General features: G+C 49.1%; 1 protein-coding gene across 1 annotated transcript in view; it reads left to right on the top strand.

Moving 5' to 3' along the window:
* Positions 1-25691, top strand: part of LOC113404982 (uncharacterized protein KIAA0513-like) — a 37506-nt gene that overhangs the window by 5996 nt on the left and 5819 nt on the right. The window contains exons 2-9 of the mRNA XM_026663759.2: positions 553-1091; positions 7856-7955; positions 8404-8477; positions 9077-9147; positions 11646-11853; positions 13062-13102; positions 13659-13746; positions 14278-14355. Coding sequence (XP_026519544.1) covers positions 739-1091; positions 7856-7955; positions 8404-8477; positions 9077-9147; positions 11646-11853; positions 13062-13102; positions 13659-13746; positions 14278-14355 — 1013 coding nt within the window. The 5' untranslated portion in view covers positions 553-738. The remainder of the gene's footprint in view (positions 1-552; positions 1092-7855; positions 7956-8403; positions 8478-9076; positions 9148-11645; positions 11854-13061; positions 13103-13658; positions 13747-14277; positions 14356-25691) is intronic.

Here is a 25691-nt window from a genome sequence, read left to right as displayed (position 1 = left end):
CACTGGAATGGGTTACCTAGGGAGGTGGTGGAATCTCCATCCTTAAAAACCTCTAAGGCCCGGCTTTACAAAGCCGGGCCTTAAAAACCTGGCTGGCATGATTTAGTTGGTGTTGGTCCTGCTTTGAGCAGGGGATTGGACTAGATGACCTCCTGAGGTCTCTTCCAACCCTAATCTTCTATGATTCAACGTTGTGTACAGCAACAAGCCAGCAGAGCCTGAGCTAATTAAATTAACAAGCGAAATGGGTGAATTAGGGGAAAAGCTGCAACTGCCTGATGGGTGGGTTGGTTTGTTTGTTTAGATGGCATTAATAAATGCTGCAAAGCCAGCACCGGCTAGTCACTGTCTCCCTGTCCTGCTAGCAACCACTGTTGGTGGAGGAGGAGTGGGAATCGGCTGAATAAGTGTCAGTCACTGGGAGGATAAAGAGGAATGGAAGGTTCTGGGCCCGCCGCTGTTCTGGCTGGAGCTGTCATGACCCCACTGAGTGGCTCCATGATGCCAGTTCCCGGGCTGTCCTTTCAATGGTGATTGTGTCTTGCCTTTCAGATGCCGTCTGATAGCCTGGAGCCTCGGGGGGACGTGCCAGCTCTAGCCGGCTTATCCTAGGAGAGTCTTTGACACACCGAGCTACAGATGGCCTTGAAATCTCACTGACAGGCAAAAGGGAAATCGAGTCACACCAAAGCGGCCTCCTGCCCTGGTACCTGCCCCTGCACGCCCGCTCTACGAGCCATGGAGGCCACCGACGTGCCGGTGGGGAACCTCATTGACTTTGATTCCGAGCCCCCTGCCTCTGTCCCCGCTGAGTCCCCTCCCTCGCCCCCTCAACCCTCCAGTGGCAATGGGTTACTGGCGGACCTGGGGGATCCAGCGGCTGTAGGAGAGGAGAGCGACACCACGGAGTCGGCCGACAGTGAGAATGACATGGGGGATTCGCCCAGCCATCACAGCTGGAACAACTACCGTCGCTCCTCATCCAATGAGTCCTTCTCGTCCAACCAGAGCACGGAGTCAGCCAAGGACGAGGTGATGGTGGAGCGCCGGGAGTTCATGAGGCAGTACGTGGAGAAGATCTTCAGTGGGGGGTGAGTGAGCCAGGCACAGTGGGGGTTGCTCTGTGCAGAGGTGCATGCTGGGATAGGATGGGGTTGACTGAGCCAGGCCCGATGGGGATTGTCCTGTGCAGAGGTGCATGCTGGGAAGGAGTGGGGAATAATGAAGCTGCCCCCTCCTCCAGAGCACGCTGTTGAGTAACTTCCACTGGCATGACTTTTCTCTGTTCGCCCTTTTTCTAAGCTTAAATTCTCCCCCCTTCTGCATTTGGCAAATGTAGATTTTCCCCTCCACACAGTGTTAGAGGAACTAGAGACTGGGATTCAAGAGGTCAGGATCAACTCTTACTTCTGCTTCTGCCACTGACTCACTCTGTGACCTTGGGCAAGTCCCTTTCCTTTTCTGTACCTCAGTTTTGTTGTTCTGTAAAATGGGATATTTCCTTATCTCGTGAGTGGGGATGAGAGGTTGAGACTAAATTCACTCATGCTTGTAAAGGGCTTGGAGATCCTCCGATGGAGAGGGTGGTAGCCCCGCAGAGGGAGATCAGGTTCTGCAAGTTCCCCTCCTCCTTCCAACAGGACTGAAATTAACCAGACGTATTGTTTCTCCTCCTTGCCCTCACGTGCTCGGCAGCTGGCCTTTTTCTGTGATCTGTAGCCTAGGGGTGCATGCCCTCATGCATGCTTCCCAGTACTCCATTCCTCCCGTACAAAGCAGAGATTGGGTTATGAAGCGAGATAATGAACAAGTCGGGGGGTGACAGCCGGGGAGCGGTGTGGGGCATCCGCTCGAGGAGCATGTCCGAATTCGGGCACTGCCTGTGCATGTGGTCCCGCTCCAGCCCTATATGCATGTGGCTGTGTTGCATGTACCCAGGAAAGGAGAGGTAGAATTGACCTGTCTGGTATAACCGCTCTCTAGGCAGCCCCTATACCTGCCACTGTAGCACAGAGCTGTCTAGCAGAGGAAGGCTCTTGGCCAGTGGAGCTGTGCTAAGTACCTGGATTTGGGTGGCTGCAGGGAAATGGCCTTTGACATCGTGTCTTGCCATACACTGGAGCCGCTGAGGCATCGAGCATGTCCCCTGCGTGCGGCTCTTCCTCAGACTGCGATGCCTGGAACGGCACGTCCCCTTCTGATTGCCTGCCTGCGGTGCTGACTTACCGACTCAGGCCCGGCTGCCAGATTCGATCACTCTGCCTAGCCTGGTGTAGGATCCGGGAGTGAGGGGAGTCGGCAGAGAGGAGCAGGGAGAGCTTTCTGCATCTAGTCACAATGGGGCTGTCTGGAGGCGGAGGGACTGTGTCCTCCGCTCCATTCTCACCCTGCTGCACATCTCTGCGCTGCCCAGGCTCTGATGCAGACCTCCTTGCTAATCGTAATGTCAGGGGATCCAATGCACCCGGGGGTCTGTTTGCTGTTTGTCAGCGACGGATGCCTCGGGCCCTTTGATCCCGACAGCAAAGCTTACTTGTTTCGGTCTGTGTAATATCCCGGTTCAGTGCATCCAGTGTGATTGAGCAGATTGTCTGGTGGGGAGCAAAAGGCAGAGCTGATAGTTTGGCTCGGGGTGATTCAGTCGTTGCTGGGGAATTTCTGTGCTGGAAATCGGTGGCTCCTTCCTTCGTCTTGAGAGCAAAAGAGCAGCACGAAGCAGGGAAAGGGAACAGGGCCACCTGTCAGCACGGCCATAAAGCAGCCCAACTGGGAGGTTACCGCACCTGGGGATTGTGCTGGATGGGGGGCGCGCGGTAACATGAGACTGCCAAAGCGGCTTTGCTGAACCGCGGAGCTGGATGCAGGCTGGAAGGGAGAGTGGATTCAGAGCACAGCTAGGAGTTGTCTGGGACAAAGCGCTCCTTGGACAGGGGATTGGAGCTGCCGGGAAGAGTCAGAGGGGTGGCAGATGGAGCCTCCTCCATCGTGTCAATTGCACAGGAGAAACTGGCCCGCTTCCTGAGTCTCTCTGGGCTGGGGAGGTCGTGTTCAGTGCAGATAAAACCTGAAAGGTAGATGGGACAGGGCACGTGGGGGTCCAGATTGTAGGGGGTCACAGAGGCCTGTCCCTTCTACCTGATTCTGCCAGAACGTGATAGGTGATGAAGTGGCTGAAAGGAGCAGTTTATTATTTGTTTGCATTACTGTAGTGTCTAGCAGCCCCAATCCTAGACCAGGCCCCATTGTGTTAGGTGCTGTACAAACACAGGACAAAAAGGCACTGTCTACACTAGAGACCTTACAGCGGCACAGCTGTCCCGATGCACCTGCGCCGCTGTAAGGTCTCTCGTGTAGCCGCTCTTTGCCGACCGGGGAGAGTTCTCCTGTCGGCATAATTAAACCACTCCCCGACATAGCCCTGTCCACGCCGGCGTGGGGTGTTTTTTCACACTCCTGAACGACATACATTGTACTGACAAAAGGGCTAGTGTAGACGTAGCTTAAGACAAGAGACAGCAGATGGATGCAACAGACAGACTGGGGGCAGATTCAAGATGGCAGGAGGACAATACTGGTCAGCATTAGAAGCAGTGGCTGGAGCACTTCAACTGCCGAAACATTGTCGAGTTCTTTTTGTAAGAGCCAAATGTCCCGGAGTGATCAGAGTTAGTGGGGATTGGAGCTTTCTTCAGGCCCGCTGGTGCAGGAGATGCCATCCAGACTCTCATCCTAGAAACGTGGGGCTGGAAGGGATTTTGAGAGGGCTAGTCCAGCCCCCTGCCCTGAGGCAGGACCTAAACCATTGCTGACAGGTGTTTGTCCAACCTGTTCTTAAAGACCTCCAATGACAGGGATTCCGCAGCCTCCCTTGTAAGCCCATTCCAGAGCTTAACTATCCAAACAGGAAAAACTTTCTACCTGTTATCCAATTTTAGGTCCTAGCAAAGTTACTTAAGCTCCCAGGCTCGTCTTTTGAAGATGTTGTGCAGGTTTCCTTTGGGGACGAGGACAGTGAGGTCAGACACGGAGCGCGTGCCCACCCACAAAACACCTTTCGAGATTCCTGGGTCCTGCGCATGCCTGTCACATGTAGGGGACCTCATCCAGTGGACTAAATGCCCCAATAACATTTATGTGGGTGAAGCCAAATAATCAACTACACACTTGAATGACCTCTCACAACAAAAAATGATAAAAGACAAAAACATGATCACCTGTGGGTGAGCACTTTCCAGAAAGCGATCACTCCATGTCTGACCTCTCAGTCCTTGTCCTCAAAGAAAACCTGCTTTGCTCGACACTAAAAATCATGGTCCTAAAAAGACACTGGGTTTATGGCTTATGACAACAATCTATAACCCACTTATCTGCGTGCCCCCCCCCGCCCTTTTTTTTTTAGTCCCGTGACTGCAGAGCCACTGCACTTTGAATGGTCTCTGACAATGTGTGAACTACTTGTCCTAACCAATCTGTTCCACCTTGTATTAACTGTGATGCTAGGGCTACCTTTCCCAGACTTGAAGAAGAGCTCTTTGGAGCTCGGAAGCTTGTCTCTTTCACCAACAGAAGTTTGTCCAATAAAAGATATGACCTCTCTCTCCCTGCAGAGACATCCCAGATCCAAGCTGAGAACTCTCTCTCTCTCTCTCTGTGTCTCAAATGGAAACTGACCAGAATTTTTAGTACAGGTCTGTCGCATCTTACGCGCATTTAACATGCGCAATTTCAGTTTACGCGGTCTGCAAAAACCAAAACAAAAAAGAGAAAAACAACAATTTTAATACTGTACCTGTAGTATGGGCGATTCCGCCCACCATTACACTCAATGTAATTTTGACTATACTCGATTTTCACTTTGCGTGCTGACTGCAGAACGTAACCCCAGCGTAAGATGCGACAGACCTGTATTGATGTCGTGAATCTTCTTTCATTTCCCCAATACCCAGGAGCTCCTGGGAGTGCATATGCCTGGGGAATATAAGCTCCAACTCGGGCCGGGTTGAATGTGATTGTCTTGCTGGTGTTGAGGGGCTCAAGCCCATTGCAGCAAGCAGTGCTGTAACCGTGCCCTAGAAGCTGTCTAGCAGCGAGGGACATTGACCCCCTTGTGTTTAGCCAAAGCTTGAGGATGCATCTGGCACGCCCAGCTCACTTCGGTAGTGTGGACAAAATTTAAGAGTGATGGGAGCTAGGGAAGGGTTGAGTCCTTGTGACCGGGTGCTGGGCAAAGGGTTGCAGATTCAGCCCTCTGTCTCGCCCGCTCCTCGTTAGGCGAACAAATTAGAGTGGGCTGGAGATAACCTGGCCCTAATTGGGGAAGCGGAGACAGCTGCTACCTAATTAGCCTGAGGGGAAGGAAGCCGGAGGAGAGCAGGAGGAAAGGGAAAAGGCAGGGAATGAAGCTGGGAGGTAGCTCTCCCCTCCCTCCTGCCTGCAGCTGGTGAAGGGTTACTTGTACATGGTGAAACGATGTGGGAACAAGCCTGAGAATAAAATGCACCTGTGGTTACTAAACCCAAGGTCTTCAAGTGACTTTGTGAACCTAGCAGAGGCAGAAGCCAAGGGGGCCCGGCCACACCCTGCTACAGTCCTGCTAAAACTCTCTAGGTAGGTAGCACTTGGCAATGGTGGCCGGGCACATTGCCCTTCCTGAGTGGAGGAACTCTAAGTGTGCAGTCGGTCTGTGTCCGGCTAGCGTGGGGGTCAGTTCGCACCTTGCACTCTCTCATATCCGCGCTACCCTGAGCTTCCATCGCACTTTCATCTTACAAACCAGTTGACTCCTGCAGTGCTGGTCAGTGCTCCCGGGGCACTGTGTGTGAAGAGCGCAGGCCGGGAGAGCAGATGTTCCTTGGCCCTGCGATGCTCCCTTTCTATTTCCAATGAGGTTTTGCCCTCGTTGAGTTGCTGAGTGAATAGCTCTTGAGAGTAGAGCTCTCGTTTCACTTTCAAAAGGTTCCTGGCAAGTCTGAGCACTCGAGAGAGGAGAAAACCCACCTGGCTGCCTCCGTGCTGGCAATTCTTTTCACTGAGAAACACTCTTTCTTGGCACTAGAGAAGCCCCTGAGATGTGTAATGTTTCTCTCGTTTACAAGTGCTATTGCCTGGAGACTGCAATGCTGCATCATCCCAACCCAGAGCAGAAACCTCGGCTCCTCACAGCCACAATGACTTGGTTTGCTTTGGGGGTTTTTAAAACTAAATTGAAACCATGCGCCGAAGAGGTCCCAATTAAAATGCATCACACTCCCACTAAGCAGTGCGGCTTTGCCCACTCCCCCCTTCCAGGCAGCCATCTCGGCTCCAAACACAGAGAGAATCTATTGTGCATGGCTGGTGTTGGTTAGCCCCTGCCTGATTTTCATTAACAGCTTCTTCCCTGTGCTTCAGCTGCTGTATTGGTGTCTCGCCTCTTACTTCCACCGCAGAGCACTTTATACTCTGCTTACGGTGTGTAAAGAAATTCTGGTACCTCTCTCAGCCCTTCCCTGGCTAAGGAAGGTGACATGCCCATTTAACATGGTTTAGGAGTTGTCCAAGACTATTGGATCATAAGCTTGTCTTGCTACTCCTGTAAAATGCCACGTACCGCCTATGATGCTATATTAATAGTCATGGTGTCTTTCAGCAGGTAGACCAATAAATGTAATACTCCCACAATCCCTCCCTTCCCTGCGTTGGCGAGAAATATTCATCCCCCGATCGTGTCTTGTCATTAATCCATATTGCCAGTGTAATCTCTTTGGAGCAGAGACTGTATCTTTACCATGTATTTGTACAGTGTTTTGCAAAAGTCAATCAGTGGGACCTCTGGGGGTTACTGCAAGATGAATGTGTGACTCCGAGTATGTCTACACTGCAATGTAAGCCCAGCGTTAGTGGGACTCGAGTCAGCTGACCTGTGTTAGGGAACCCTGGGCTTGAACGTCGACGTATTTTAACCCTATGTTAAGACGTTTTTCTAATCCGTGCTCGAACCTAGGGCTCTGATGTCCACACTGACGTGCACAGACCTGAATCAAAGTAACAATGTCCGAGTCCCCAGCTACCCCTTACCCCCGAATGTGGTGCACTGTGGGAAAACTTTACTGTCTGCCCTGTATGTTACCAGGAAGCAGCTCGCTTTTGCAGAAGGCTTGATCGATTCGCTCTCCATTGCAAACCCAGGCGGCTCTCTGGCAGCATGCTTGCAGATTGGTGATCAGAAGGGTACGGGTCAACGCCGACCTGAGCTGCTGCCATTCGCAAAGCAGGGATGGCTTCTGTTTTCAATAGAGTGCATTGCAGATCATTGGGATAGAGAGGACTAAGGAATCTGTCCCATGCAATTATGGGATACTTCCAGCTGACTCCTTAGCCCCCAAGTCAAGCGGGGCTGCATCTACACGGCAAAGCAATAGAGCTCAGATCCTGGGTCCCGGCTTAACTTGAGCTTGGACCCTCCACCCCTGCAGGGTCCTGGGACTCTGTGTCGGAGCCCTGAGTTAGCGCAATTGCAGCATAGACTCAAGGGGGATTAGACGTAAGCTTGGGCTCATGTTGCAGTGTAGACATACCCTTGGTGATTTGTGATACACTGAACAAAAAAACTGCTCCTATAGCCGTCCTATAGATGTACTGCATCTATTAGTGAAGACCAGGAGCAGAATGGAGTGGCCGAGCAGCAGGTATGTGCATGACAATACAGATGTGTCCTGTACATGTAGCGCTGCTGATACAGCTGTGTCCTTGATTGATTGTGTCCTCGATAGAACTCATGGATTCTTTCTCCGCTTGTTTCACAGGCTGCAGGGATTTTCTGAGCAGCTCAGTGCGGGAGGGGAATTTAAAGTGTTTGATTTCTTGTCCGTTCCAGGGAGGACCTGGACCAAGAAGAGAAGGCCAAGTTTGGGGAGCTGTGCAGCGGAGAGAACGGAAAAGGCAGGGAGTGGTTTGCAAGATACGTCAGTGCTCAGGTGAGCAGGGGATAACAGCTGCCTGATGCTAACTACTCTGTGTCAAAGCAGTTGAGGGTGCCTGGCAGGAGGGTGGGTCTCCTGGACGTCTGTTAGAACAGCAGAGTGGTGTGTTTGGAGACCATGCCTCATCTCAGTGGGGAGAGCTGGGGGCAAAGGGATGCATGTATTGAATCGCATTAAAAATGCGACTGTATCAATCACTGGGCAGCGGAATGTTAGAAGCCGTCAGTTTCATTTAAAAAAAAAATCAAAATAACTCATCAAAACCCCTCCCAGCTCCCAGGTAAAATTCCACACGGTCAAACCAGCATCCAGTGGCCCAGCCCCACTGTGGGGGAATTCTCTGGGAGCACTCACGTCAGGTCTTCGGAGCTTGCGCTCTCAGTGGCAATGGAGAGGAAACGGTGCTAACGCTGGCATGTGTCGGCTTTGTTTGTCTTTGCAGCGCTGTAACTCCAAGTGCGTCTCGGAGCAGACTTTCTATCGGCTGGTGCAGTCCTTCGCGGTGGTGCTGTTCGAGTAAGTAATGGCAGATATCAAAGCAGGATTGATTTCCTTTTTCACAACTGAGCCCTCTTGTAATCTACTCACCGAGCCATCAGAGGGACGCTTTGCTTTCACGCCACCTAATTCCGGGAGACCAGCCTCAGCTAAGTAGAAAGTCAGCAACCAGTGCTAACTGAATAGCTGTCTGTCCCCAGTTGAACCGCAGAGCAATGTCTCTGGAAGCACCTTTTGAGCCAGCTGCATTGCACCGAAATTGCTTTGAGGGCCACGTGTCAATTGGCAGCATCTCCAGTGTGAATGCACAGTGCTGCTTGGAAGCGGAGTGTCTGGTTTAGTGTAAAGCATCAAGGGGGGCTGCTCATGGGTAGGTAGGTGGATTTAGAGACGGTAATGCTGGGGTGGATGGGGCTCTGAGCAGTTGGGATGCGGGAAGTCTGACATTTCCCAAATGGGATCTACAGTACCTGGAGGGTGAGTATGGTTAAGCTGACACTATGGAGGAGGTGACCTGGTACCAAAACATCTGGTACCTCTGGGTATCTACCAGTTCTGCTATGCTGCTGTAGGTGTGGCTGCTAATTCCTTATGTCTCTCTTCCTGACCCATTTCAGGTGTCACCAGATGGATGACTTTGGTCCTGCCAAAAATCTAATGACCATGTGTTTCACTTACTATCACATCGGTAAGCAGCTTGTGCGCACGGGTGCCTTTCTCGTATTGGCTGAAGGAGCAGGGGTGTTGAAACGACTCAGAATAAGTGTGAGGGTGGGCTGTTAGAACAGATGTGTGTTCACTCGGAGGGGCACAGCTGGCTCTAGGATGACGTCCCTAATCCCAGGCAGAAACATCCGCTTGATTTGAGATTGGGAGGCAGTCACTGAGAATGGTATCTGCGCGGGGCTGAATTTTCTAACCAAAATTTAAAAAACTAACGGTCAGAGTTTTCAAAATTAACTAGTGATGTGTGGGGCGCCAACTTGAGAGACTTCAGCGGCTTGATTTTTCAGAGCAGGGGGGCCTCAGGACCGCCTTAAAATCAGGCCTCCTTCCTGGGTCTCTGGTTGGATGCCCAGAAACTGAGGCACCCGTAATCACTAGTCACTTCTGAAAATCTTGGTCTAAATCCAACGCACTTTTAAACAGGGAACTCTTCAGCCATAGGAGCCATTTTCAACAGAAAATTGTGTCCATTTTATAAAAACAGGAGCTTCCTCCCTTCTCTCTCTCTTTGTCCATGTTCCTCTGGCTGTGGGTGCTGCTCCTGCACCAAATGCCCAGCGCGGAGGTGGAATCGGTATCGCAGTCACTGGAACTAACGTCCAGCACGAGCTGAGCGGTGTTTGGGAGCCCGGCGTTGTTATGGCATTGAGGGTTCTTCCCTCTTCCTGTGCATGATTGTCATTAATGCTACTGTGAGTTATGTATATGCAGAGAGAGGGGAGCGTGTTTCTCAGTGTGTCGCGGGTGCTCCAGATGTCGTCGTCTGGCAGCTCACAGCTGCTTTGAACCCCTTGGTGCTCAATGTCTTATCACAAATGCCCAAGGGGGGACAAACTCTGGTGTGTCCTTGTCCATTCAACAGAAGAGATGTCAGCTGGCTATTACAGTAGTGCTTGGCTATTGGGCCGATGGGAGCCATGATAGATAAATATTGAAACCTGGCTCTGCGGCGCATGCTTTCTCTAGCTGCAGTAGAAGGGGAATCCGGCTGTTCTAAGTATCTCTCCTTTATTATTAGAGGGTCCCTGTTCCTGTGTTCTCGGCCAGGAAACGCACCCATTCTAAGGCCCGTGTTATCAGCTCAGCGCAGCGTGGTGGGGTCATGGCAGTGCTGCGTGATTGAGTTTACTTCATTTCAAAGTTTGTGAGCTCAGGTTAAAACGGACTCGTGAGGCTCAAAGATTCCCCCTGTTAGGAACCCGGGCTCCTCTGATTCTGCTGAGCTTGGAGCTTTTCAAATAAGAAATCAATGTCCAGTGACAGCTTTTTTTTTTTTTTTTTTCCCCCCCATGACTGGGGCCAGCTTTTTAATTGCTGAGTTTCTCTGAATTGCCGTTCCTGTCATGCTGCCAGCTAGGGAATACTATTAAACTGTCTTGGGGAGTCAGAGAGTGGAGATGGGCTGATGCGGCCTCGTAGCACAGTGAGGCGGTGATTAGTTGGTCCTAAAGGAAATAGATGGGTAGCCTAATGGGAGACCCTGAGCAATGTGGGGGCTGGAGAGTGAGGGACTTGGTGAATGCGGTGGAGAGGGGAAATGGCATTCATAAAATATCCGGTCGGTTGCTGGAAAGAGTGTTCCTCTAGAACTGTATCAGAGGGGTAGCCGTGTTAGTCTGGATCTGTAAAAAGCAACAGGACTCTCTGTTGCTTTCCTCTACAACAGTGGTTCTCAACCAGGGGTACGCAGAGGTCTTCCAGGGGGCACATCAACTCATCTAGATATTTGCCTAGTTTTACAACAGGCTACCTAAAAAGCACTAGTGAAGTCAAAGCAAACGGAAATTTCATACAATGACTTGTTTATACTGCTCTATATACTATATCAGCAGCTCTCAAACTGTGAGCGAGTTGGTTTTAATGGGGTCGCCAGGGCCTGTGTTAGACGCGCTGGGGCCCAGGGCAGAAAGCCAAAGCCTGAGCCCCACCACTCAGGGTTGAAGCTGAAGCCCAAGTTTTTAAGTGAGGTGGAACTTGGGGGTCCGCAAGACAAATCAGACTCCTGAAAGGGGCACAGGCGTCTGGAATGGTTGAGAACCACTGCTCTAGATCTCAGACCAGTGACGTCCCGAGTGACTGTTCCCTCTCTGACTGTTCTTGCAACAGCCAAGAGAATCTCTCTGCTCTCTAGCTATGAGGATGCCAAACCCCTCAGCAGTATGTCTTGCACCACCTGTTGGTTCAGGAGATGCTGGCCATCATGCACACGCTGTTGGCTTTAAAGCGAAGGATGCATCCTGGAGAGACGGAGATGCTGACACAGGGGATTCGCCTTGTGGTGTTGGTTTAATCTCCATGTGGCTAAAACCTGGTGTCTCTGTAACCTTTTTAGGAGTAAGTACTTGAGGCGCTTGTAGCTAAAGCCGTGCAGCCGCCGTTGCAGTAGGGAGCAGCCTAGATTTAGTTATCCTGGGATCTCTTAAAAGAGCCATTTCTAGAAACCTCCTGTTTCTCTTGTAGGTAAAGCCCAGGCGCTGCCCTCAGAGGCTAAGGAGAAGCCCATGGGGAGCATCGACTCGTACCTGAAGTCGGCAAACAGCTGGCTGGCTGAGAAGAAAGACATTGCCGAGCGACTCTTGAAGAACACATCAGCGAAGACTGAGAATGTGAAGGGCTTCTTCGGGGGGCTGGAAACCAAGCTCAAGGGACCCACGGGCAAGAAAAGCGAGTGAGTATTGCTCCAGCAGTGCTCTGACGCCCTGTGTAGGGGACGTGTGCTGTGGGCTAGACAAACAGGCTGTGCCCTTCATCCCTCAGCGCGTGCTATCTGGGGTAGAACAGGCAACCTCCTGCTCTGAAAGCAGGTGCCTCTACTCAGGTGGCTAAAGGAGGACCTCCGTTACCTGTCAGGGTTTTATCTCCCCTATAGCACATGCACCCAGCTCTGCAGTCACTAGAGCGTGAGACAGACATATGGATAGGTATGATTCCATCCAGCACAAGGCCCCTAGATCTGAGAGCTAATTCAGGCTCTCCAGTTGTAGCTCTTAGCGTTACGTGGGCTTCCTAGCGAGGCCTACGTGTCTGTCCCTATCTGTACTGAGACAGGTGGTCTCCGGAGATGGATTTCTTTGGGCGTAGAGCAGTGGTTCCCAAACTGCTCTGTGGACCATCAGCAGCCCAGAGAGAACGTGCCGGTGTGCGGAAGAGATTTGGCAGGCCACATGCCGCTGGTTGCTGCGCCTCATTTCCAGCCTGTAAACTTCATTAAACTACAAATGCACTAAACGCCAGGGAGGCGATGTTTGACCACCAATGGGAGCGGAGGGAAGGTGGCCCGTGTGATCACAAATGGGCGTGTAGGTGTCCTCAAGACACCGTCTCCATTTAGATGTGGCTCCCTCAGTGAGAAAGTGTGAGAACGCCCAATGCAGAGAGAAGGGTAACAACCTTCCAGGGGCTTTCCGACTGAGCGCCCCAACTCTGCAAGGGTGGTGATTCCAGAGCTGGAATGTTCTCTATTGGTTAGTCATGGGACCGGAAGTTGGGAGAGCTGGATTGCACTTCCTGGGTGACCTTGGGCAAATCAGCCAGCCTCCCTGTGCCTTGGTTTCCCTATCTGCAGAATGGGGATAATATGCTTGCCCACTTCTGAGAGGAAAGTGTGGCTGCAAAGCACCAGAGACATTATGGGGAAATAGTCTGCGTGGGCATGAAGTTATTGGGTGAAACTCTCCCAAGGGCTCCAATGTACGTTGGCCATGGCTAGCACCTCGGTCAGCCTCTTGTGTCTCACCACTGTGTCTCGCCCCAATGGCTGTGATGGAGGAGGTGGATGCCAGCAGGCTGAATGGCTTAATTATGTGGGCTGATAGGAGAGGGAGCCGGCTGCTGTTTCTGAGGGAGGAGCTGACTGGCACGGTTTCTTTGCTGTAGGGAAGGGGAAGACAAACCGAAGGAGAAGCTGCAGAAGACAGGTAAGCAGCGCGGCCGCAAATCAATGGCTTTAGCAAAGGGATCCCCAGGACCTTAGGGTGGGGTTCAGGGGGCTGACACGGTGTGAAATGCCCCGGCATAGCTAGCGTCATGTAAAGTGACCGGGAGAGTGAAATTGCCGTGGGGAATGACTGACAACTTCTCAGTGCGGTTCAACCAGAGGACGTTTTTCCAATCCATTGTTCAGAGCAGTAGCATCTCCCGTTCCATAGCAGCACCCCTTGGATGCTGAATGTAACCTGCACACACACGGTGTGGTGCTTTGTGTTGTTGTGTTGTCCCCCTTCCCTGTATAGAGGTTTGTGTCGGCTACTGCCTCTGAGCTAATGGACCAGCTCCTCTAGCTCAAGCAGCAGCCATGAGGAGGAAAAACTGCTTTTCTCTCCCCCCGTTAGGTATGGTCTGAGTTGATTTTTTTTCCTCGATACCTCGGGGTGACTGCTTGGGGGGTGGGGTGAGTAGCTGAGTAGTGCTAAGTTTGTGTTCGTACAGATCAGCCTCCTCACAGCCTTGGTGTGCAACTCTGCTTCCCGACAGTTTCCTTGTACAGCCCCGAGGAGGAGGAAGAAGAGAAGAAGGGAGAGAAGATCTATTTATATATGCACCTGAAGCAGCAGCCTATCTGGTAAAGACTGGTTATCCACCTTCAGCTGCAGCCCCCGGGGACCAGCTGTGCCTGGTACCTCTGAGTCAGCTGGCATTAGCATCCACTTGCACAGCACCAGCAGTATATGGGGGAACCCAGGCCCTGAGCTACTCAGAGAACAGTGCCCAGAGCTGGTCCTGCCATGCTGGCCGAGTGACGTGCTGCCGTTCCCCATAACTCAGCCATGTGCCTGATCCAAGTATTCTACTCTTTGCACATGCAGAGTTGACTCTGCCTTCCCCCTGCCCGCGCCCAAAATGATGAGATCTGTCAACGCAGCCACTGATCAAAACCCCCCAAAACCAGGAATTAACAGCTCAGTAAAGCTGACTTCTCTTTGCTGCATGCTGTGTGCATAGAAGCCAAAGGCTGGATCTGTGGGGAGGGCACTTTGGCAGGACCCCGTGTACGTGCACAAGTGCCCCGCACTCGCTCGGAGGTGCTGCTGGGGTGGCGGCCGTGCTCTCCCGTGCAACGCGCCGTCTTCAATGCCTTCTCCCTGTTTTGCAGGCACACCCTGAGATTTTGGAACGCAGCCTTTTTCGATGCTGTCCATTGCGAGAGGAGGAAGAGATCTCCCACCACCAGGTAGGGCGTGAACATGAAATCCTGGCTGCCCTTGGCAAGGGAGGGCTGGAAGGCAGGGGGAAAACAGCCCGTGTTTCACACTCAAACTCCTCAGCCCCACCAACAGTGGAGATGACAGGTTAGACCCTTCCCGCTGCAGCTGTTTGCTGAGAAATCCGCCCAGCTGATAGCTGTTTAAATCCTGCTGCACTGCGAGGGCAATTGCCATGGCTAATGCTAGAACTAACTGCATGAAGGTCCGAGGAGCTTGGAATCCCGGGTGGAGCGTTATGGGGGAGGAGTACGGTGAAAGGAGCCTGTCCCCTCCTCCAGGCGTTCTTTCTGAAGGCCCTTTCTCTGCATTGGGTACAGTGCATAGTGAGGCTGCCTCTATTGCATAGTAGCTGTTGGAAAGGGCTGGTCCTTGCAGTGCAGCCCCAGCCATTAGAACTTGCAGGGGTGGGGATCAGCGCTTCTCAGAGGTTGCAATTTCATAGGGGAGCATCTAAGGCAGCTTCTATTCGATCACAGAACGTTGTGATCAAATAACATTGAGGGGCTTGGTTACCATAGGCTTAGAGGGGTTCAGCTGTGCAGTTCCCATCGATGTTATAGAGGCCGTGTGCCTTTGGGGCAGGAGAAATCCACTGAAATCATCTCTCCAAAATAGCGACGTTTGTATAGCAAATAGATGACGATGAGTCTCCTTTTACCTACCTGCCAAGACCTGAACCCAAGGTCCTGCTTTGGCCCTGCCGCTATTGACCTGATCTACCGAAACAGAAGCAGATTGCAGGGAAATGCTCTGCCTTGTGTTTCATTACAGGGCTGCTATGGAAGTAGAACCCTGAGCTTGGGTCTAGGCAGCTAAGCAAAGGAAAGAAGACATTTTCCAGTGTTCTTTTTGAATATAGATACACTTGTCATTTAAGTCTAGACATTTATCTCGTTGAGGATTTGGGATCTCAAAGATTTTCTTGGTTTTAGTTGCTTTTAAAGGGACACAGTCGCAGAGCTTGGGTCCAAAATCTAGTAGGGGTTTTTGGTCAGTTTTATTTATTTTTTTAAATGCAAGTCTTACGAGAGCTGTGTTAATAGAGACCTTTCAGGGAAATGATAAAATTATATGGGAGGTTTCATTGCTAGGATTGCAAAATCCTCTGTAGTGTTGTGAAAGGGCGGCGGCAGCAGCATGGTACAGGCATAGGAGAAGTAGAAATTAGATGGACTCAAAAGAGAAGTGAAATTGACCTTTCAAGTTACTGAATTAAATGTTGAAATAAGCTTCATAAGTGGTGAAGAATCAATTTGGGTTTTAAAATTCTCTCTGACTTAGTATTCTGAAATGTTGCTTATAACAGAGGGTGGGTCACTTACTTTAAAAGAAATTGTTTTTAACCTGACAGCGTCCCTTCAAGAAAGAGAGCATGGCGATGTGCATAAGGCACTGGATTGGGAGTCAGGAGACCTGGCTTCTGTTCCTGCTCTTCCACTGACTCAGTGTGTGACCTTGGGCGAATCAGCTCTTTGCCACAGTTTCCATACCTGTGAAACGGGGACAATGCTTCCTTACCTTTGTAGAGTGCTTTGAGATCTGTGGTTGAAAAATGCCAAAATCTAGGACTCAGCTTCTTACCAGATATGAAGTGCCCTGATGGACCGGAAAAGACTGGCATGTTTTCAGTATTTTTTAAACACAAACCCATGAAAGATCCTACTGAACATTAATACAACTTGCATTTATGAAGCATGAAATTAGCAGGAGCAAATGTCTCGCAAGGTCCTGTGCCTTTGGCAGCTGCTCTGTGATGAGAATGCCTTTCTGAGCTAACCGGGTGGCTGATTTTCCTTGTCTGCAAAAACAAAACATATTTGTAATAAATACGTTTTCTCAGCTGTGGCCAGGATATTGCAAATATTGCCGAGGTTTTGAAAAGCTGCAGCGTCTCATGTGGCCCCGTTGGGAAAGTAGGAAAAGCCAGCTGCATAATGTGAGCCTGGGCACAGCTTGTTGAATGAAAATATCAATCAGCGCTGGGAGAGCAGATTTAAAATGAGTAGCGTCCTGCAACTCGCTTTGGGACGCTGTAAAAATATCAGGTTCAGTGGCTTATCTTTTAACTTTAATTAAAGGACAGTCCTAAATCCACAGAAAGCAACGCTGTGGTTTGTTTTAGCAGCTCCAAGGAAGGCCAGGGGAAGCCCTCTAGACTCAGAGTAACATTCTGCGCTGGTTTGAACCCTTCCGTATCAATATCCCTTCATTCAGACCTGGCACCCAGCGGGTGATTGGCCATGGTAGAGTCAGGTGTGTGCTGGCTGGGGGGAGGAGGGAGGCGCTCGGGAATCTAAGCCTCAGGCTGGAAATTCCAAGATTCCCCCTGGAACTGCAGTTTCAAATCTTGTTTCAGCTCCTCATCCTTCCATGGCACATGTACAGTCAGTGCTATGCTCATTGGGGGTGAAACCTTAACCCCCTGTGGCCACGCCCCACAGGCAGGATGCTAATTCATGGGAGAGGAATGGTTTGTCCTACTGTCTTAGCCTGAATGGCCCCTACTGGCACATCTCCCCGCCCTGTTATGGAGCATGCGGTGCCCACCCCAGAGCTGTGTGCATTTCTCTGGTGCACGCGTGTAGTTTGCGAAGTGTTTCCCCTTCCTGAGGGATGAAGGGCTCAGTCTGCTGTAGAAGTCAAATGTTAAGAAATGGACGCAGTATGTTAGTGCCTGGCCTTAGTCAGAAGGTAACTGGGAGGTGGGCCATAAACTCTGCTCCCAGTCAGTCAGTGCCTGGGTACTGTGGGGTGTTTCCATGTGTGCTGTCACTGGTACCTAGACACACACACATACACAAGTCTGCCCTTGCCGCCCTTCTGGTTTGGCTGTTGTGGGGAGGGATATAAGTTGCACTCTTGGTATGTATTGCACCAAGGCTTTTTGTGGCATCATTAAGCCTCAGACTGGGCCAATTCCTGCTACAGCTTTGTAGCGTTCTGTTAACACTTCCATCTCCCTCCCCATACACGCAGCTCTGACGAAGGGTCTCCAGGGTTTCAGCAGCTATGCAGGGATGTGTGCTTGCTAGCACAGGCTAGGGCATCATTCAGAGACTCCTCCGGGGTATGTGAAAGCAGGGTAAATTGCCGACTCAGGGTAAGGCAAGAATGACTTAGCCTGGTCTGTGATATCACTTAGAGACTGTTCAAGACATAAGTGATAGCGTGAAGGCCCTTTTTCTAGTACTCAAGCCAAAACTGAGCCCTGAAGTATGCAGGTGCGGTACTCGATGGGAATGCATTACACCTGCTTACACCAGCGGTGCATTTGACATTCATTCCTGTTTGTAGACAGGAATCCAGAGGTAATGGATTGAATCTTGAGTCTAAACCTCCTTGGAAACTCTTCTCTGCTGTGCTTGGTCGTCCTAATTTGTCCCCATAGTTTTTTTTAAAAGCGGTCGCTTCTCTGCAGTCCTTGTTAATTTGCCCCCAGTAGAGAGGTCATCCCCCTATTGGAATTAACTTAGTCACCATTTGGGAGACCTAGCTCTTCATTCTCACTGCTCCGCAAATGCTATGCTAAACTCTGCTACCAAAACTTTGCTGTAAGGAACCTTCTAGTGTTACCCACATCTCCTGGGGGCCGAGATTCCCCTGGTGAACGTGGTGTCTGACATAAGCAGCTTTGGTATGCTGTAAACATACCCCATGGTTATAGTTATGAGCAGTAGTTTTGTCACTGAAAACTTCAAGATAAGTCCTAGGCTGATGACAGTAATCAAAAGAAAACTCCCAAATCAGACAGACAGCAGGATAAAGTTATTTCCGCTCCATTAGTGACTGAGGAGGATGCTAAACATCATCTCATAGTCATAAACATATTTCAATCGGCAGGTCCAGATAACTTCACCCAAGAGTCCTAAAAGAGTTGGCTGAGGAGATTTCTGGCCTGTTGATGATGTTAGATTTTTAATAAACACTGTAATATCAGGGAAATTCCAAAAGATGGAGAGAATGCTAATGTCGTATCAGTATTCAAAAAGGGCAAGCACGAAGACCCAGGTCAGGCCAATTAACCTAGTATCAGTCCGGGACAAAATAATGTAAAAGTTGATATGGAATTGAATTAAAAGATAGGAATATAATTAATGCCAGTCAGCATGATTTCATGGGAAATAGATCTTGTCAAACAAACCTGATTTCATTCTTTGATGAGATTACAAGTTTGGTTGATAAAGATAACCGCGTAGATAATAATACATTTAGGCTTTTGTAAGGCGTTTGATGTAGCACTACATGATATTCTGATTAATAAATTAGCACTATGCAATAACAATGGAGCACATATGAAATAGATTAAGAACTGACTGACAGATCTCATAAACCAGCTGTCAGTGAGGACTCATTGAGAAGGTGTGTTTTTAGTGGGGTTCCTCAGGCAGCGGTACTAGGCTCGATACTATTCAATATTTTTATCAATGATTTAGCAGTAAATATCAAATCACTGCTGATAAAATGTGCAGATGACACAAAGATTGGCAGAGTGATAAATACGGATGAGGAGAGGGCAGTTATACAGAGAGATCTGGATCAGTCGGTAAACTGGGCCCATTCAAACAAAATGTGTGTTAATACAGCCAAATGCAAAGTCTAGGAACAAGGGATACAGGCCAGGCCTGCGGAATGGGGGAATGTATCCCGGAAAGCAGTGACTCAGAAAAGGATTTCTGGGTCCGAGTGGATAAGCAACTGAACATGAGTTCCCAGTGCTCTGGCAAAAAGGGCTGCTGCTATCCATGGGTGGATAAACGGGAGTAGAGAGTAGCTGTGGGGATGTGATTTTTATCTCTCTCTGGCACTGATGAGACCGATACTGGAATGCTGCACACAATCATGATTGCATTTTAAAAAGGATGTTGAAAAAATTGGAGACGGTGCAGAAAACCGTCTCATAAAGAATCAACGGCTGAAGAAAATGCCTTGCAGTAAGAGTTAGAGATCAGTCTGTCTAGCTGATCACAAAGAAGATTGAGAGATGACTTGATTACAGTGTATAAATGCCTTCCTGGGTGCCAAAGGGCTCTTTAATCCAGTAGAGAAAGGCCTAATGGCTGGATGCTGCAGCCTGACAAATTCAAAATGGAAATTAGGCACAAATTTTTAACAGATTTACCATGGGAACAAACTACCAAGGGAAGTGATGATTACTGCATCTCTGGGTGTCTTCCAGTGAAAGTGGAAACCTTTCCAGAGGGTGAACTTTAGCCAAATGCAAGTTGTTCGGTTGAACATAAGTGTAATTGGGTGAAATTGAATAGCCTGCAATATGTGCAGATCAGGTTAGATGATCAAATGGTCCTGTCTGGCCTTAAAAATCTATGAATCAATGAATATAGTTAAAATATAAAAGCTGACAAGCTGGGTTTTCTTCTTTTTGAAAAGAAAAGAATCCATTTTATATCCACCCCCACCAACAGGTGAACTCTGCAGACATGCAGCAGACTGAGCATCGCACGTGAGTTTCTTGTCTTGGAAAAGAATATTGTGTGTTCCTAAATTGGATCCCATTGTCTATCCAGGCACTGCTGTAGTTGATCGTGAACATGCTGCAGATGTGCAGTTGGCTGATAAACACCTTGCAAAAACAAGTGGTTGCCAGGATCACATGGCCACAGTTTCCAAAATTTAGCATGCAAACTGCTGAGACACCTTGGTCCTGGCAGAGCTCTGAGACAGCCAGATCTGCTGATCACAGCCCTTCAGACAGGGACGGCACAGTCTCTGCAAATAAAATAAAACCACTGCATGTCCTTTTAAGTTAGAAATCAGGGGGCGAAGCAACAGGCTTGGTTCCAGCTCTGCCTGCTCCATGTGGATGCAAGGTAAGGTGGCATGCAGACATGGCGCTCACTGCTTCATAGAGAGGAATGAGATGAAAATCGGGTTCATACCTGCAAATGGCACAAGAAGAGATTCACCAGCAGCTTCTTATCATAGCAACCAGTGATGAATACCAGTTCTAGGAACCTGCAGTGTCTTCCAGCTGTGATCATTAATGCAGGAGCATGTACGTATTTAAGGGTTTCTCCTACGGGATTAATGCCTCCAGCATCTCACGTGCAATGGATTGCAAAGGGGACCGTGACACTGATGCTGCAGCTTCCTTTCATATAATGGTGATGGAGTATTGAATCTGAGCAATCAAAGCAGGCCCTGGCCTTCTATCCTTTTCCCCAGAGCTACAGAGGGGTTTCATGCAGATGTAAACCTCTTCCGGATTTACAGCCCTTCTGGCCTGTGGTGTGGGGGTCTGTTTCTAAAGATCATAGCTGCATTTCTGTAGGCACCACAAGGTTCATTTTATAACACCTTGGGCTCTTCATTCTCAAAGCATTTTACAAACATTAATCTTTGCAGCTCCCTGGGAGGCAGGCAAGCATTCTCATCCCCGTGGTACAGATGGGGTGACTGAGACGGAGGGAAGTGAGTGTGTCGGCGACGGGGTTAGAACCTGCAAGCTCCTGGCTCCCAGTCCAGTGCTCAGACCAAGTCTCTCACCATATTGCATAGCTTCTTGTATGGTCTCCAGTGCATAGCATGAAAAGGGCTTAAACTAGTCCATTGCATTCCTTGGTAGCGACCGTTTCAGTGCATCGGTTAGGGTTTGGCTCGGCAAAGAGAAGCCGCTATCCTGATGTCGTTCATTTTCTCAGCATTGGTTTAGAATGGGTTCTGGTCTCCTGGTTACTCGCTAGGGTTTGGCCTACACTGAAGTCCTGACTGAGGTATGTCTATACATGGAGCTGGGGTTGCAATTCTCAGCTTGAGGAGATAAACACACGCTAGCTCTCACCAAGCTACCATGCTAAAAATAGAAGGTAGCCATGGCAGTGTGAGCAGTGGGACGGGTTAGCCACTGCAAGTACGTGCCCGTCAGAGACCCATGGTACATACTCAAGCCGGCTAGCTCATCCTGCAGCTCGTGCTGCTGCAGCTTCACTCATCCGGGAATCACGCCTCCAGCTCCAAGTGTAGACGTACCCCGCGGCAGACTCTCGTTGAAGCTGATGGGAGTTTCTGAGTTAAGGACCTTGGCGTTTGGCCCTCGGGGATTAAAGGTTAAGAGAAACTCATCTTCTGTCCAGAGACTGGTCCCTTTCGGTGTTAGACTCCAACCCTGCTTTATAGATGGGAGCTTCTCATTGAACTGTTCACCTGCTCCTGAGACGCAGTCATTGAGTGTGCCCAGCAGTCACTGACCCCCTCTGACCAGGCTAGAAAGACACACTAGGTCCCTGCAGTGAGACACCTTCCCCTGTCCTTCCTTTTCTTAAAGGCCTCTAGGAGATAGTCTGCTTTTGTGAACGCCTTTTCTCACCGAGCTGGGTTTGTATCTCTCACTTCGCAGCCCTCTGCAGGAGGAAAATCCCTAAAGCAACAACTGCCTAAAGTCCTTCCCCAGGGTGGCTGGGGGCGTGTAGTAGAAATGTTTGGTTTCATACTTGGTAATTGCTTTGGAAGAACAGGAGAAGAGTTGAGATCACTGGGAAGGCGATTTTCCTGCAAGGGGGAAAGAAAAATAACAAAAATCCTTTTTTCTTCTCTCTGCCTATAATGACTTTCTTTCTTTCATCTGTTCTTCTCTTTTTCTCCATCCATATATCTTGCATGATCTTTAACATGTAACCTTTGTTGACCCTGTTTCTGCTGCCACTCCAGAGGGAACACTGGAGAGGAAGAGGAAAAGAGGTGTGTCTGTCCGCATTACTTTGTTGCATTTTTACAGTAGCATTGACTCACTTCAGGTCCAAACTTTGCCACCATGGTAAAATGTCTCGGATGCAGGTTGGGCTCAGAAATGCCACCTGCTCAAATGAGAAATGGGCACAAATTCAGATCTGGCTCCACCTGCAGGAAATGGGGACAGTGCTATCGGTGAGACTAGAAGAAAACTGGAAGCAATTATATCCATAATCCTTCGATCTGGTGGATTTTAAAACAAAACTTAATGACAGGCCGCTGCATTGAGGTCTCTTGGTAATGAACTAGCTCCGTGATGGATAGAGCAGTTGATGGTTTGTACTTCTGTTCTCTTGTGCCACTTCACACACTGGCAGCTGTGCGATGCTCCAGTTTCATGGGCAGATTTTGGACACAAACTGAGTCTCCTAGCATACAGGGGGGAATGTCATTCTATCCTCTCTTCCTTATTTTATTTTTTCCTTTGCTACTGACTCTGTGAAATGGTGTGGTCTGGTGAGCATTGCTTTTTTCGCGTTCAGTTCCTGACTCCTGTGCGGTGCTGAATCAAGGTATATTCAATCCCCTGCCTTAGTGCGTTTCCAGCGCTGCTGTTGCTTTGAGGTTGTGAAGATGTTTTGCTGGTTTGAAATCTTGCCTTCTTATTTATTTATTTTTCTTTAAATCGTGGCTTATGTTTTAAAAAAAAAACACAGTGCCCATGGGGGGAAGCTAGCAGGTTGCATTGAGAGTTATGTTCTTGAGCTTTACAAGTTCAAGAAACGATCTACTGGGGATCAGAGTCGAGAACAGACTGGAATTTGGGGCTGGGGAAAGATTCTTTGATTTAAAAAAAATTTTTTTTAGATCTTGATGTCTGATCCTGGAACAAATCATTTTAAGTGACAACAAAAAAAGCCTACCTGAAAAAAGGACTGTTTGGAGCTCACAGATAAGTTCTTGAAAGCGCAGCTAATGTCTGTTAGGGAAGGAAATCGACTCAATTTGTGTAAGCAGAGCACTGCTCAATTAGTTGCCTGGTGTGAAATTTACTCGTGCACGGGGCCTAGACTAAATGGGACTTAATTGATGCAAGGGCCTTGTACAGCTCCTCTGCATGCAGAGGGGGGTGAATTTCAACCCTCGTGCATCACAAATCACACTGCTGACCAGAATTGGACGTGGACCTGCTCAAACCTGGAGTTCTCTGTCGTCCAACATCCTGAGCTTGCTGGTGCATTGCCCTGCTGAGGAACTAGAATTTTAGAAGCTCATTATGCAGAAATATCCTTTCCCTAGTACATTGTAAATAATAGTCAAAGCTTTAATCCACATGCCTTTCTAATAGGGATTAAGTGAAGAAACAAATCGATCTTACAGTGGCCTTTTGTGCCAGTATAAAGAGCCAGGTATTTAAGTAGAGACATATTTTTTTTCCTTTGCAAACACATTATTTCTGAATAACAGACCTAGAAGCATCATGAATCTCCCTTGGTCACTTTGATCTTGTTTTCTCTCAGCAAGAATATACGAAGAGAGCAGAAAAACCTAAATACGCTTCCTCTGTCACTGGGACAGGGAGATCTGTAAAGTTCTGCTTCCAGCGTTTAAAGCACCTTGCTGATTTTCTTTCCCCGCCTTGGCAACCTTCAGATTTAGTGCATATATTGGTTGCTATAGTGAACCTGATCCTGACAGACTTGGTGCTTTTAAACGTACGCCTAAACTTTCTAGTATGGCACAGAATTTGGCCCCACAAACTCCACTGAAGCAGCTAAATCCCTTGCAGTTTCTAGGTGCAATCTTGCAAAGCTGTCTAACAAAAACTGAACATACGAGGAAGGGCTTGCTGGATTGGGCCCTACATGAGATAACTACGGCTATTCACCAGTCCCAGCAGGAATTAACACTTGTTCTAGTTAGGGTTCCACTATGGAATTTGCTGAAAAGATACCCTAGTGCCACCATCTATTTCCAGTTGAAGCAGCACCTCCAACTCCAGTTAGGTGCAGGCGAGTTAAACATGCAGTGGAAGTTTGTGCGCTGTTCCTTTTATTCTCCTTTTGCCACTCCTCTGTTGTTTCTTCTTCCTGCTCCTTTTTCCTTCCCTTTTCTTTATCCTCTTCTGAACCTTGTACATAACCCCCCACTGGATTTCTGTTCAGTAGAGGGCTGTCTGAAACCCTGACCTCTAGTCTTCCCCATGTGCATGTATTAAATGAGTGTAATGAACATACCTAGAATGACTTGTGTCCTGGCATGATAGTGGCTTTGTGAAAGACCCCCTAGTAAAACATCTGTATGGGGAGCCCCACAATCTCCTCCTGTTTTAGTTATGAATGCACACAGTAACCTTTCATGGGCAATATGTGAGAGGGAGCGTACAAAAAAGGTGCTGGCTATGACCGAAATACAATAGGCTGATTTAGTTTCATGGTCAAACATGCATCTAGCTGCTGGGAATAATGTAGCGTTCACTGATAATGAAATGCTCGGCAAGAACACAAATGCCGTGTGTATTCTAGGTGATTGCATCTGTCAATCCACTCGGTTTTTCTTAGTGTTCCTCACTAATGAGAGGAGGGAGTGGATGCAGACTTGTTGGGTAAAGAGCTCAAAATACAGTCCAAAAGGTGCTGATCCGCCGGTGCTGTTGGGTATCATCTGCCATGGTGCTTGCGCTTCAGAGTATTCATTATTTCAAGGCTTTGCCAGTTCCCCCAAATGGGAATTCAACAAACATAGATCCTGTTTTCAAGGTTTACTATTTTGAAAGTGAAGTTGCAGTGGCAATAAACTTCAGTGACCGTGCTAGACCTCCGGAGGCAAGTTGAGACCGTATCATCTAGCTCAAAATATTCCTCGGAGAATGCAGGCTACATGGCTAGCATTGCGTACTGAGCCCTCCGTAATCCTCAAGGGGAGGGAGGACTGTTGTCTCATTTCAAACTCCCTCGAATCAAACTCCATTGATTGGTCAGCTCCCTTCTATTTGACGATTGCCAGTCCACAAAGCCTCTCGGACCTCGCTCACAATGGCCCAGTGTGACATGCCATGCAGCCTAATCTGGAGCGCAGCATAGTAATTAAGGTAGTTGCCTGAGTCGTGTGACTGCAGCCCATGGAAAAGGAGGCATAACCAACGCCTTTTCCCTTGGTTTTTTGTTATCCAGGAGTCCAGATCTCTCTGCATCTTATTTTTTAGGAGGTGGGGTGAACCTTGACTGAGCCCTGGTCTAAGCCCACGTCTGTGCCGCTAGAGTGTAGACACTTCCTACGTCCACGGTAGCGTGTTTTTCCCTCCACGAGAGGTGGTAGCTACATCGACCCAGCTGCGTTAGCAGTGGGGGTTAAGGCAAACTAGCTTTGACGCACAGGACGTGAAATTTTTCACAGCCCCGAGCGATGTAGCTGGGTGGATCTAATTTTTAGAAGCCGACCAGGCCTAAACACAGACGTTACACTCGTTTAAATAAATCCATTAAGCCCCTCCATCCCTTTTAGTTAAACTAGCGCAGGCTGATATGTAAACTGGGCCTGAGACGTGGGTGAATACTTTACCTTCATGCTACTGCTTTCAGGAACTGCTGCTTCCAGACGGTGAACCCCCAGCACC

This window comes from Terrapene carolina, unplaced genomic scaffold (assembly GCF_002925995.2).
Source record: "Terrapene carolina triunguis isolate 2854851 unplaced genomic scaffold, T_m_triunguis-2.0 Scaffold33911, whole genome shotgun sequence".
Classification (NCBI taxonomy): Eukaryota; Metazoa; Chordata; order Testudines; family Emydidae; genus Terrapene; species Terrapene triunguis.
This window is presented reverse-complemented; position numbering and strand designations above follow the sequence as displayed.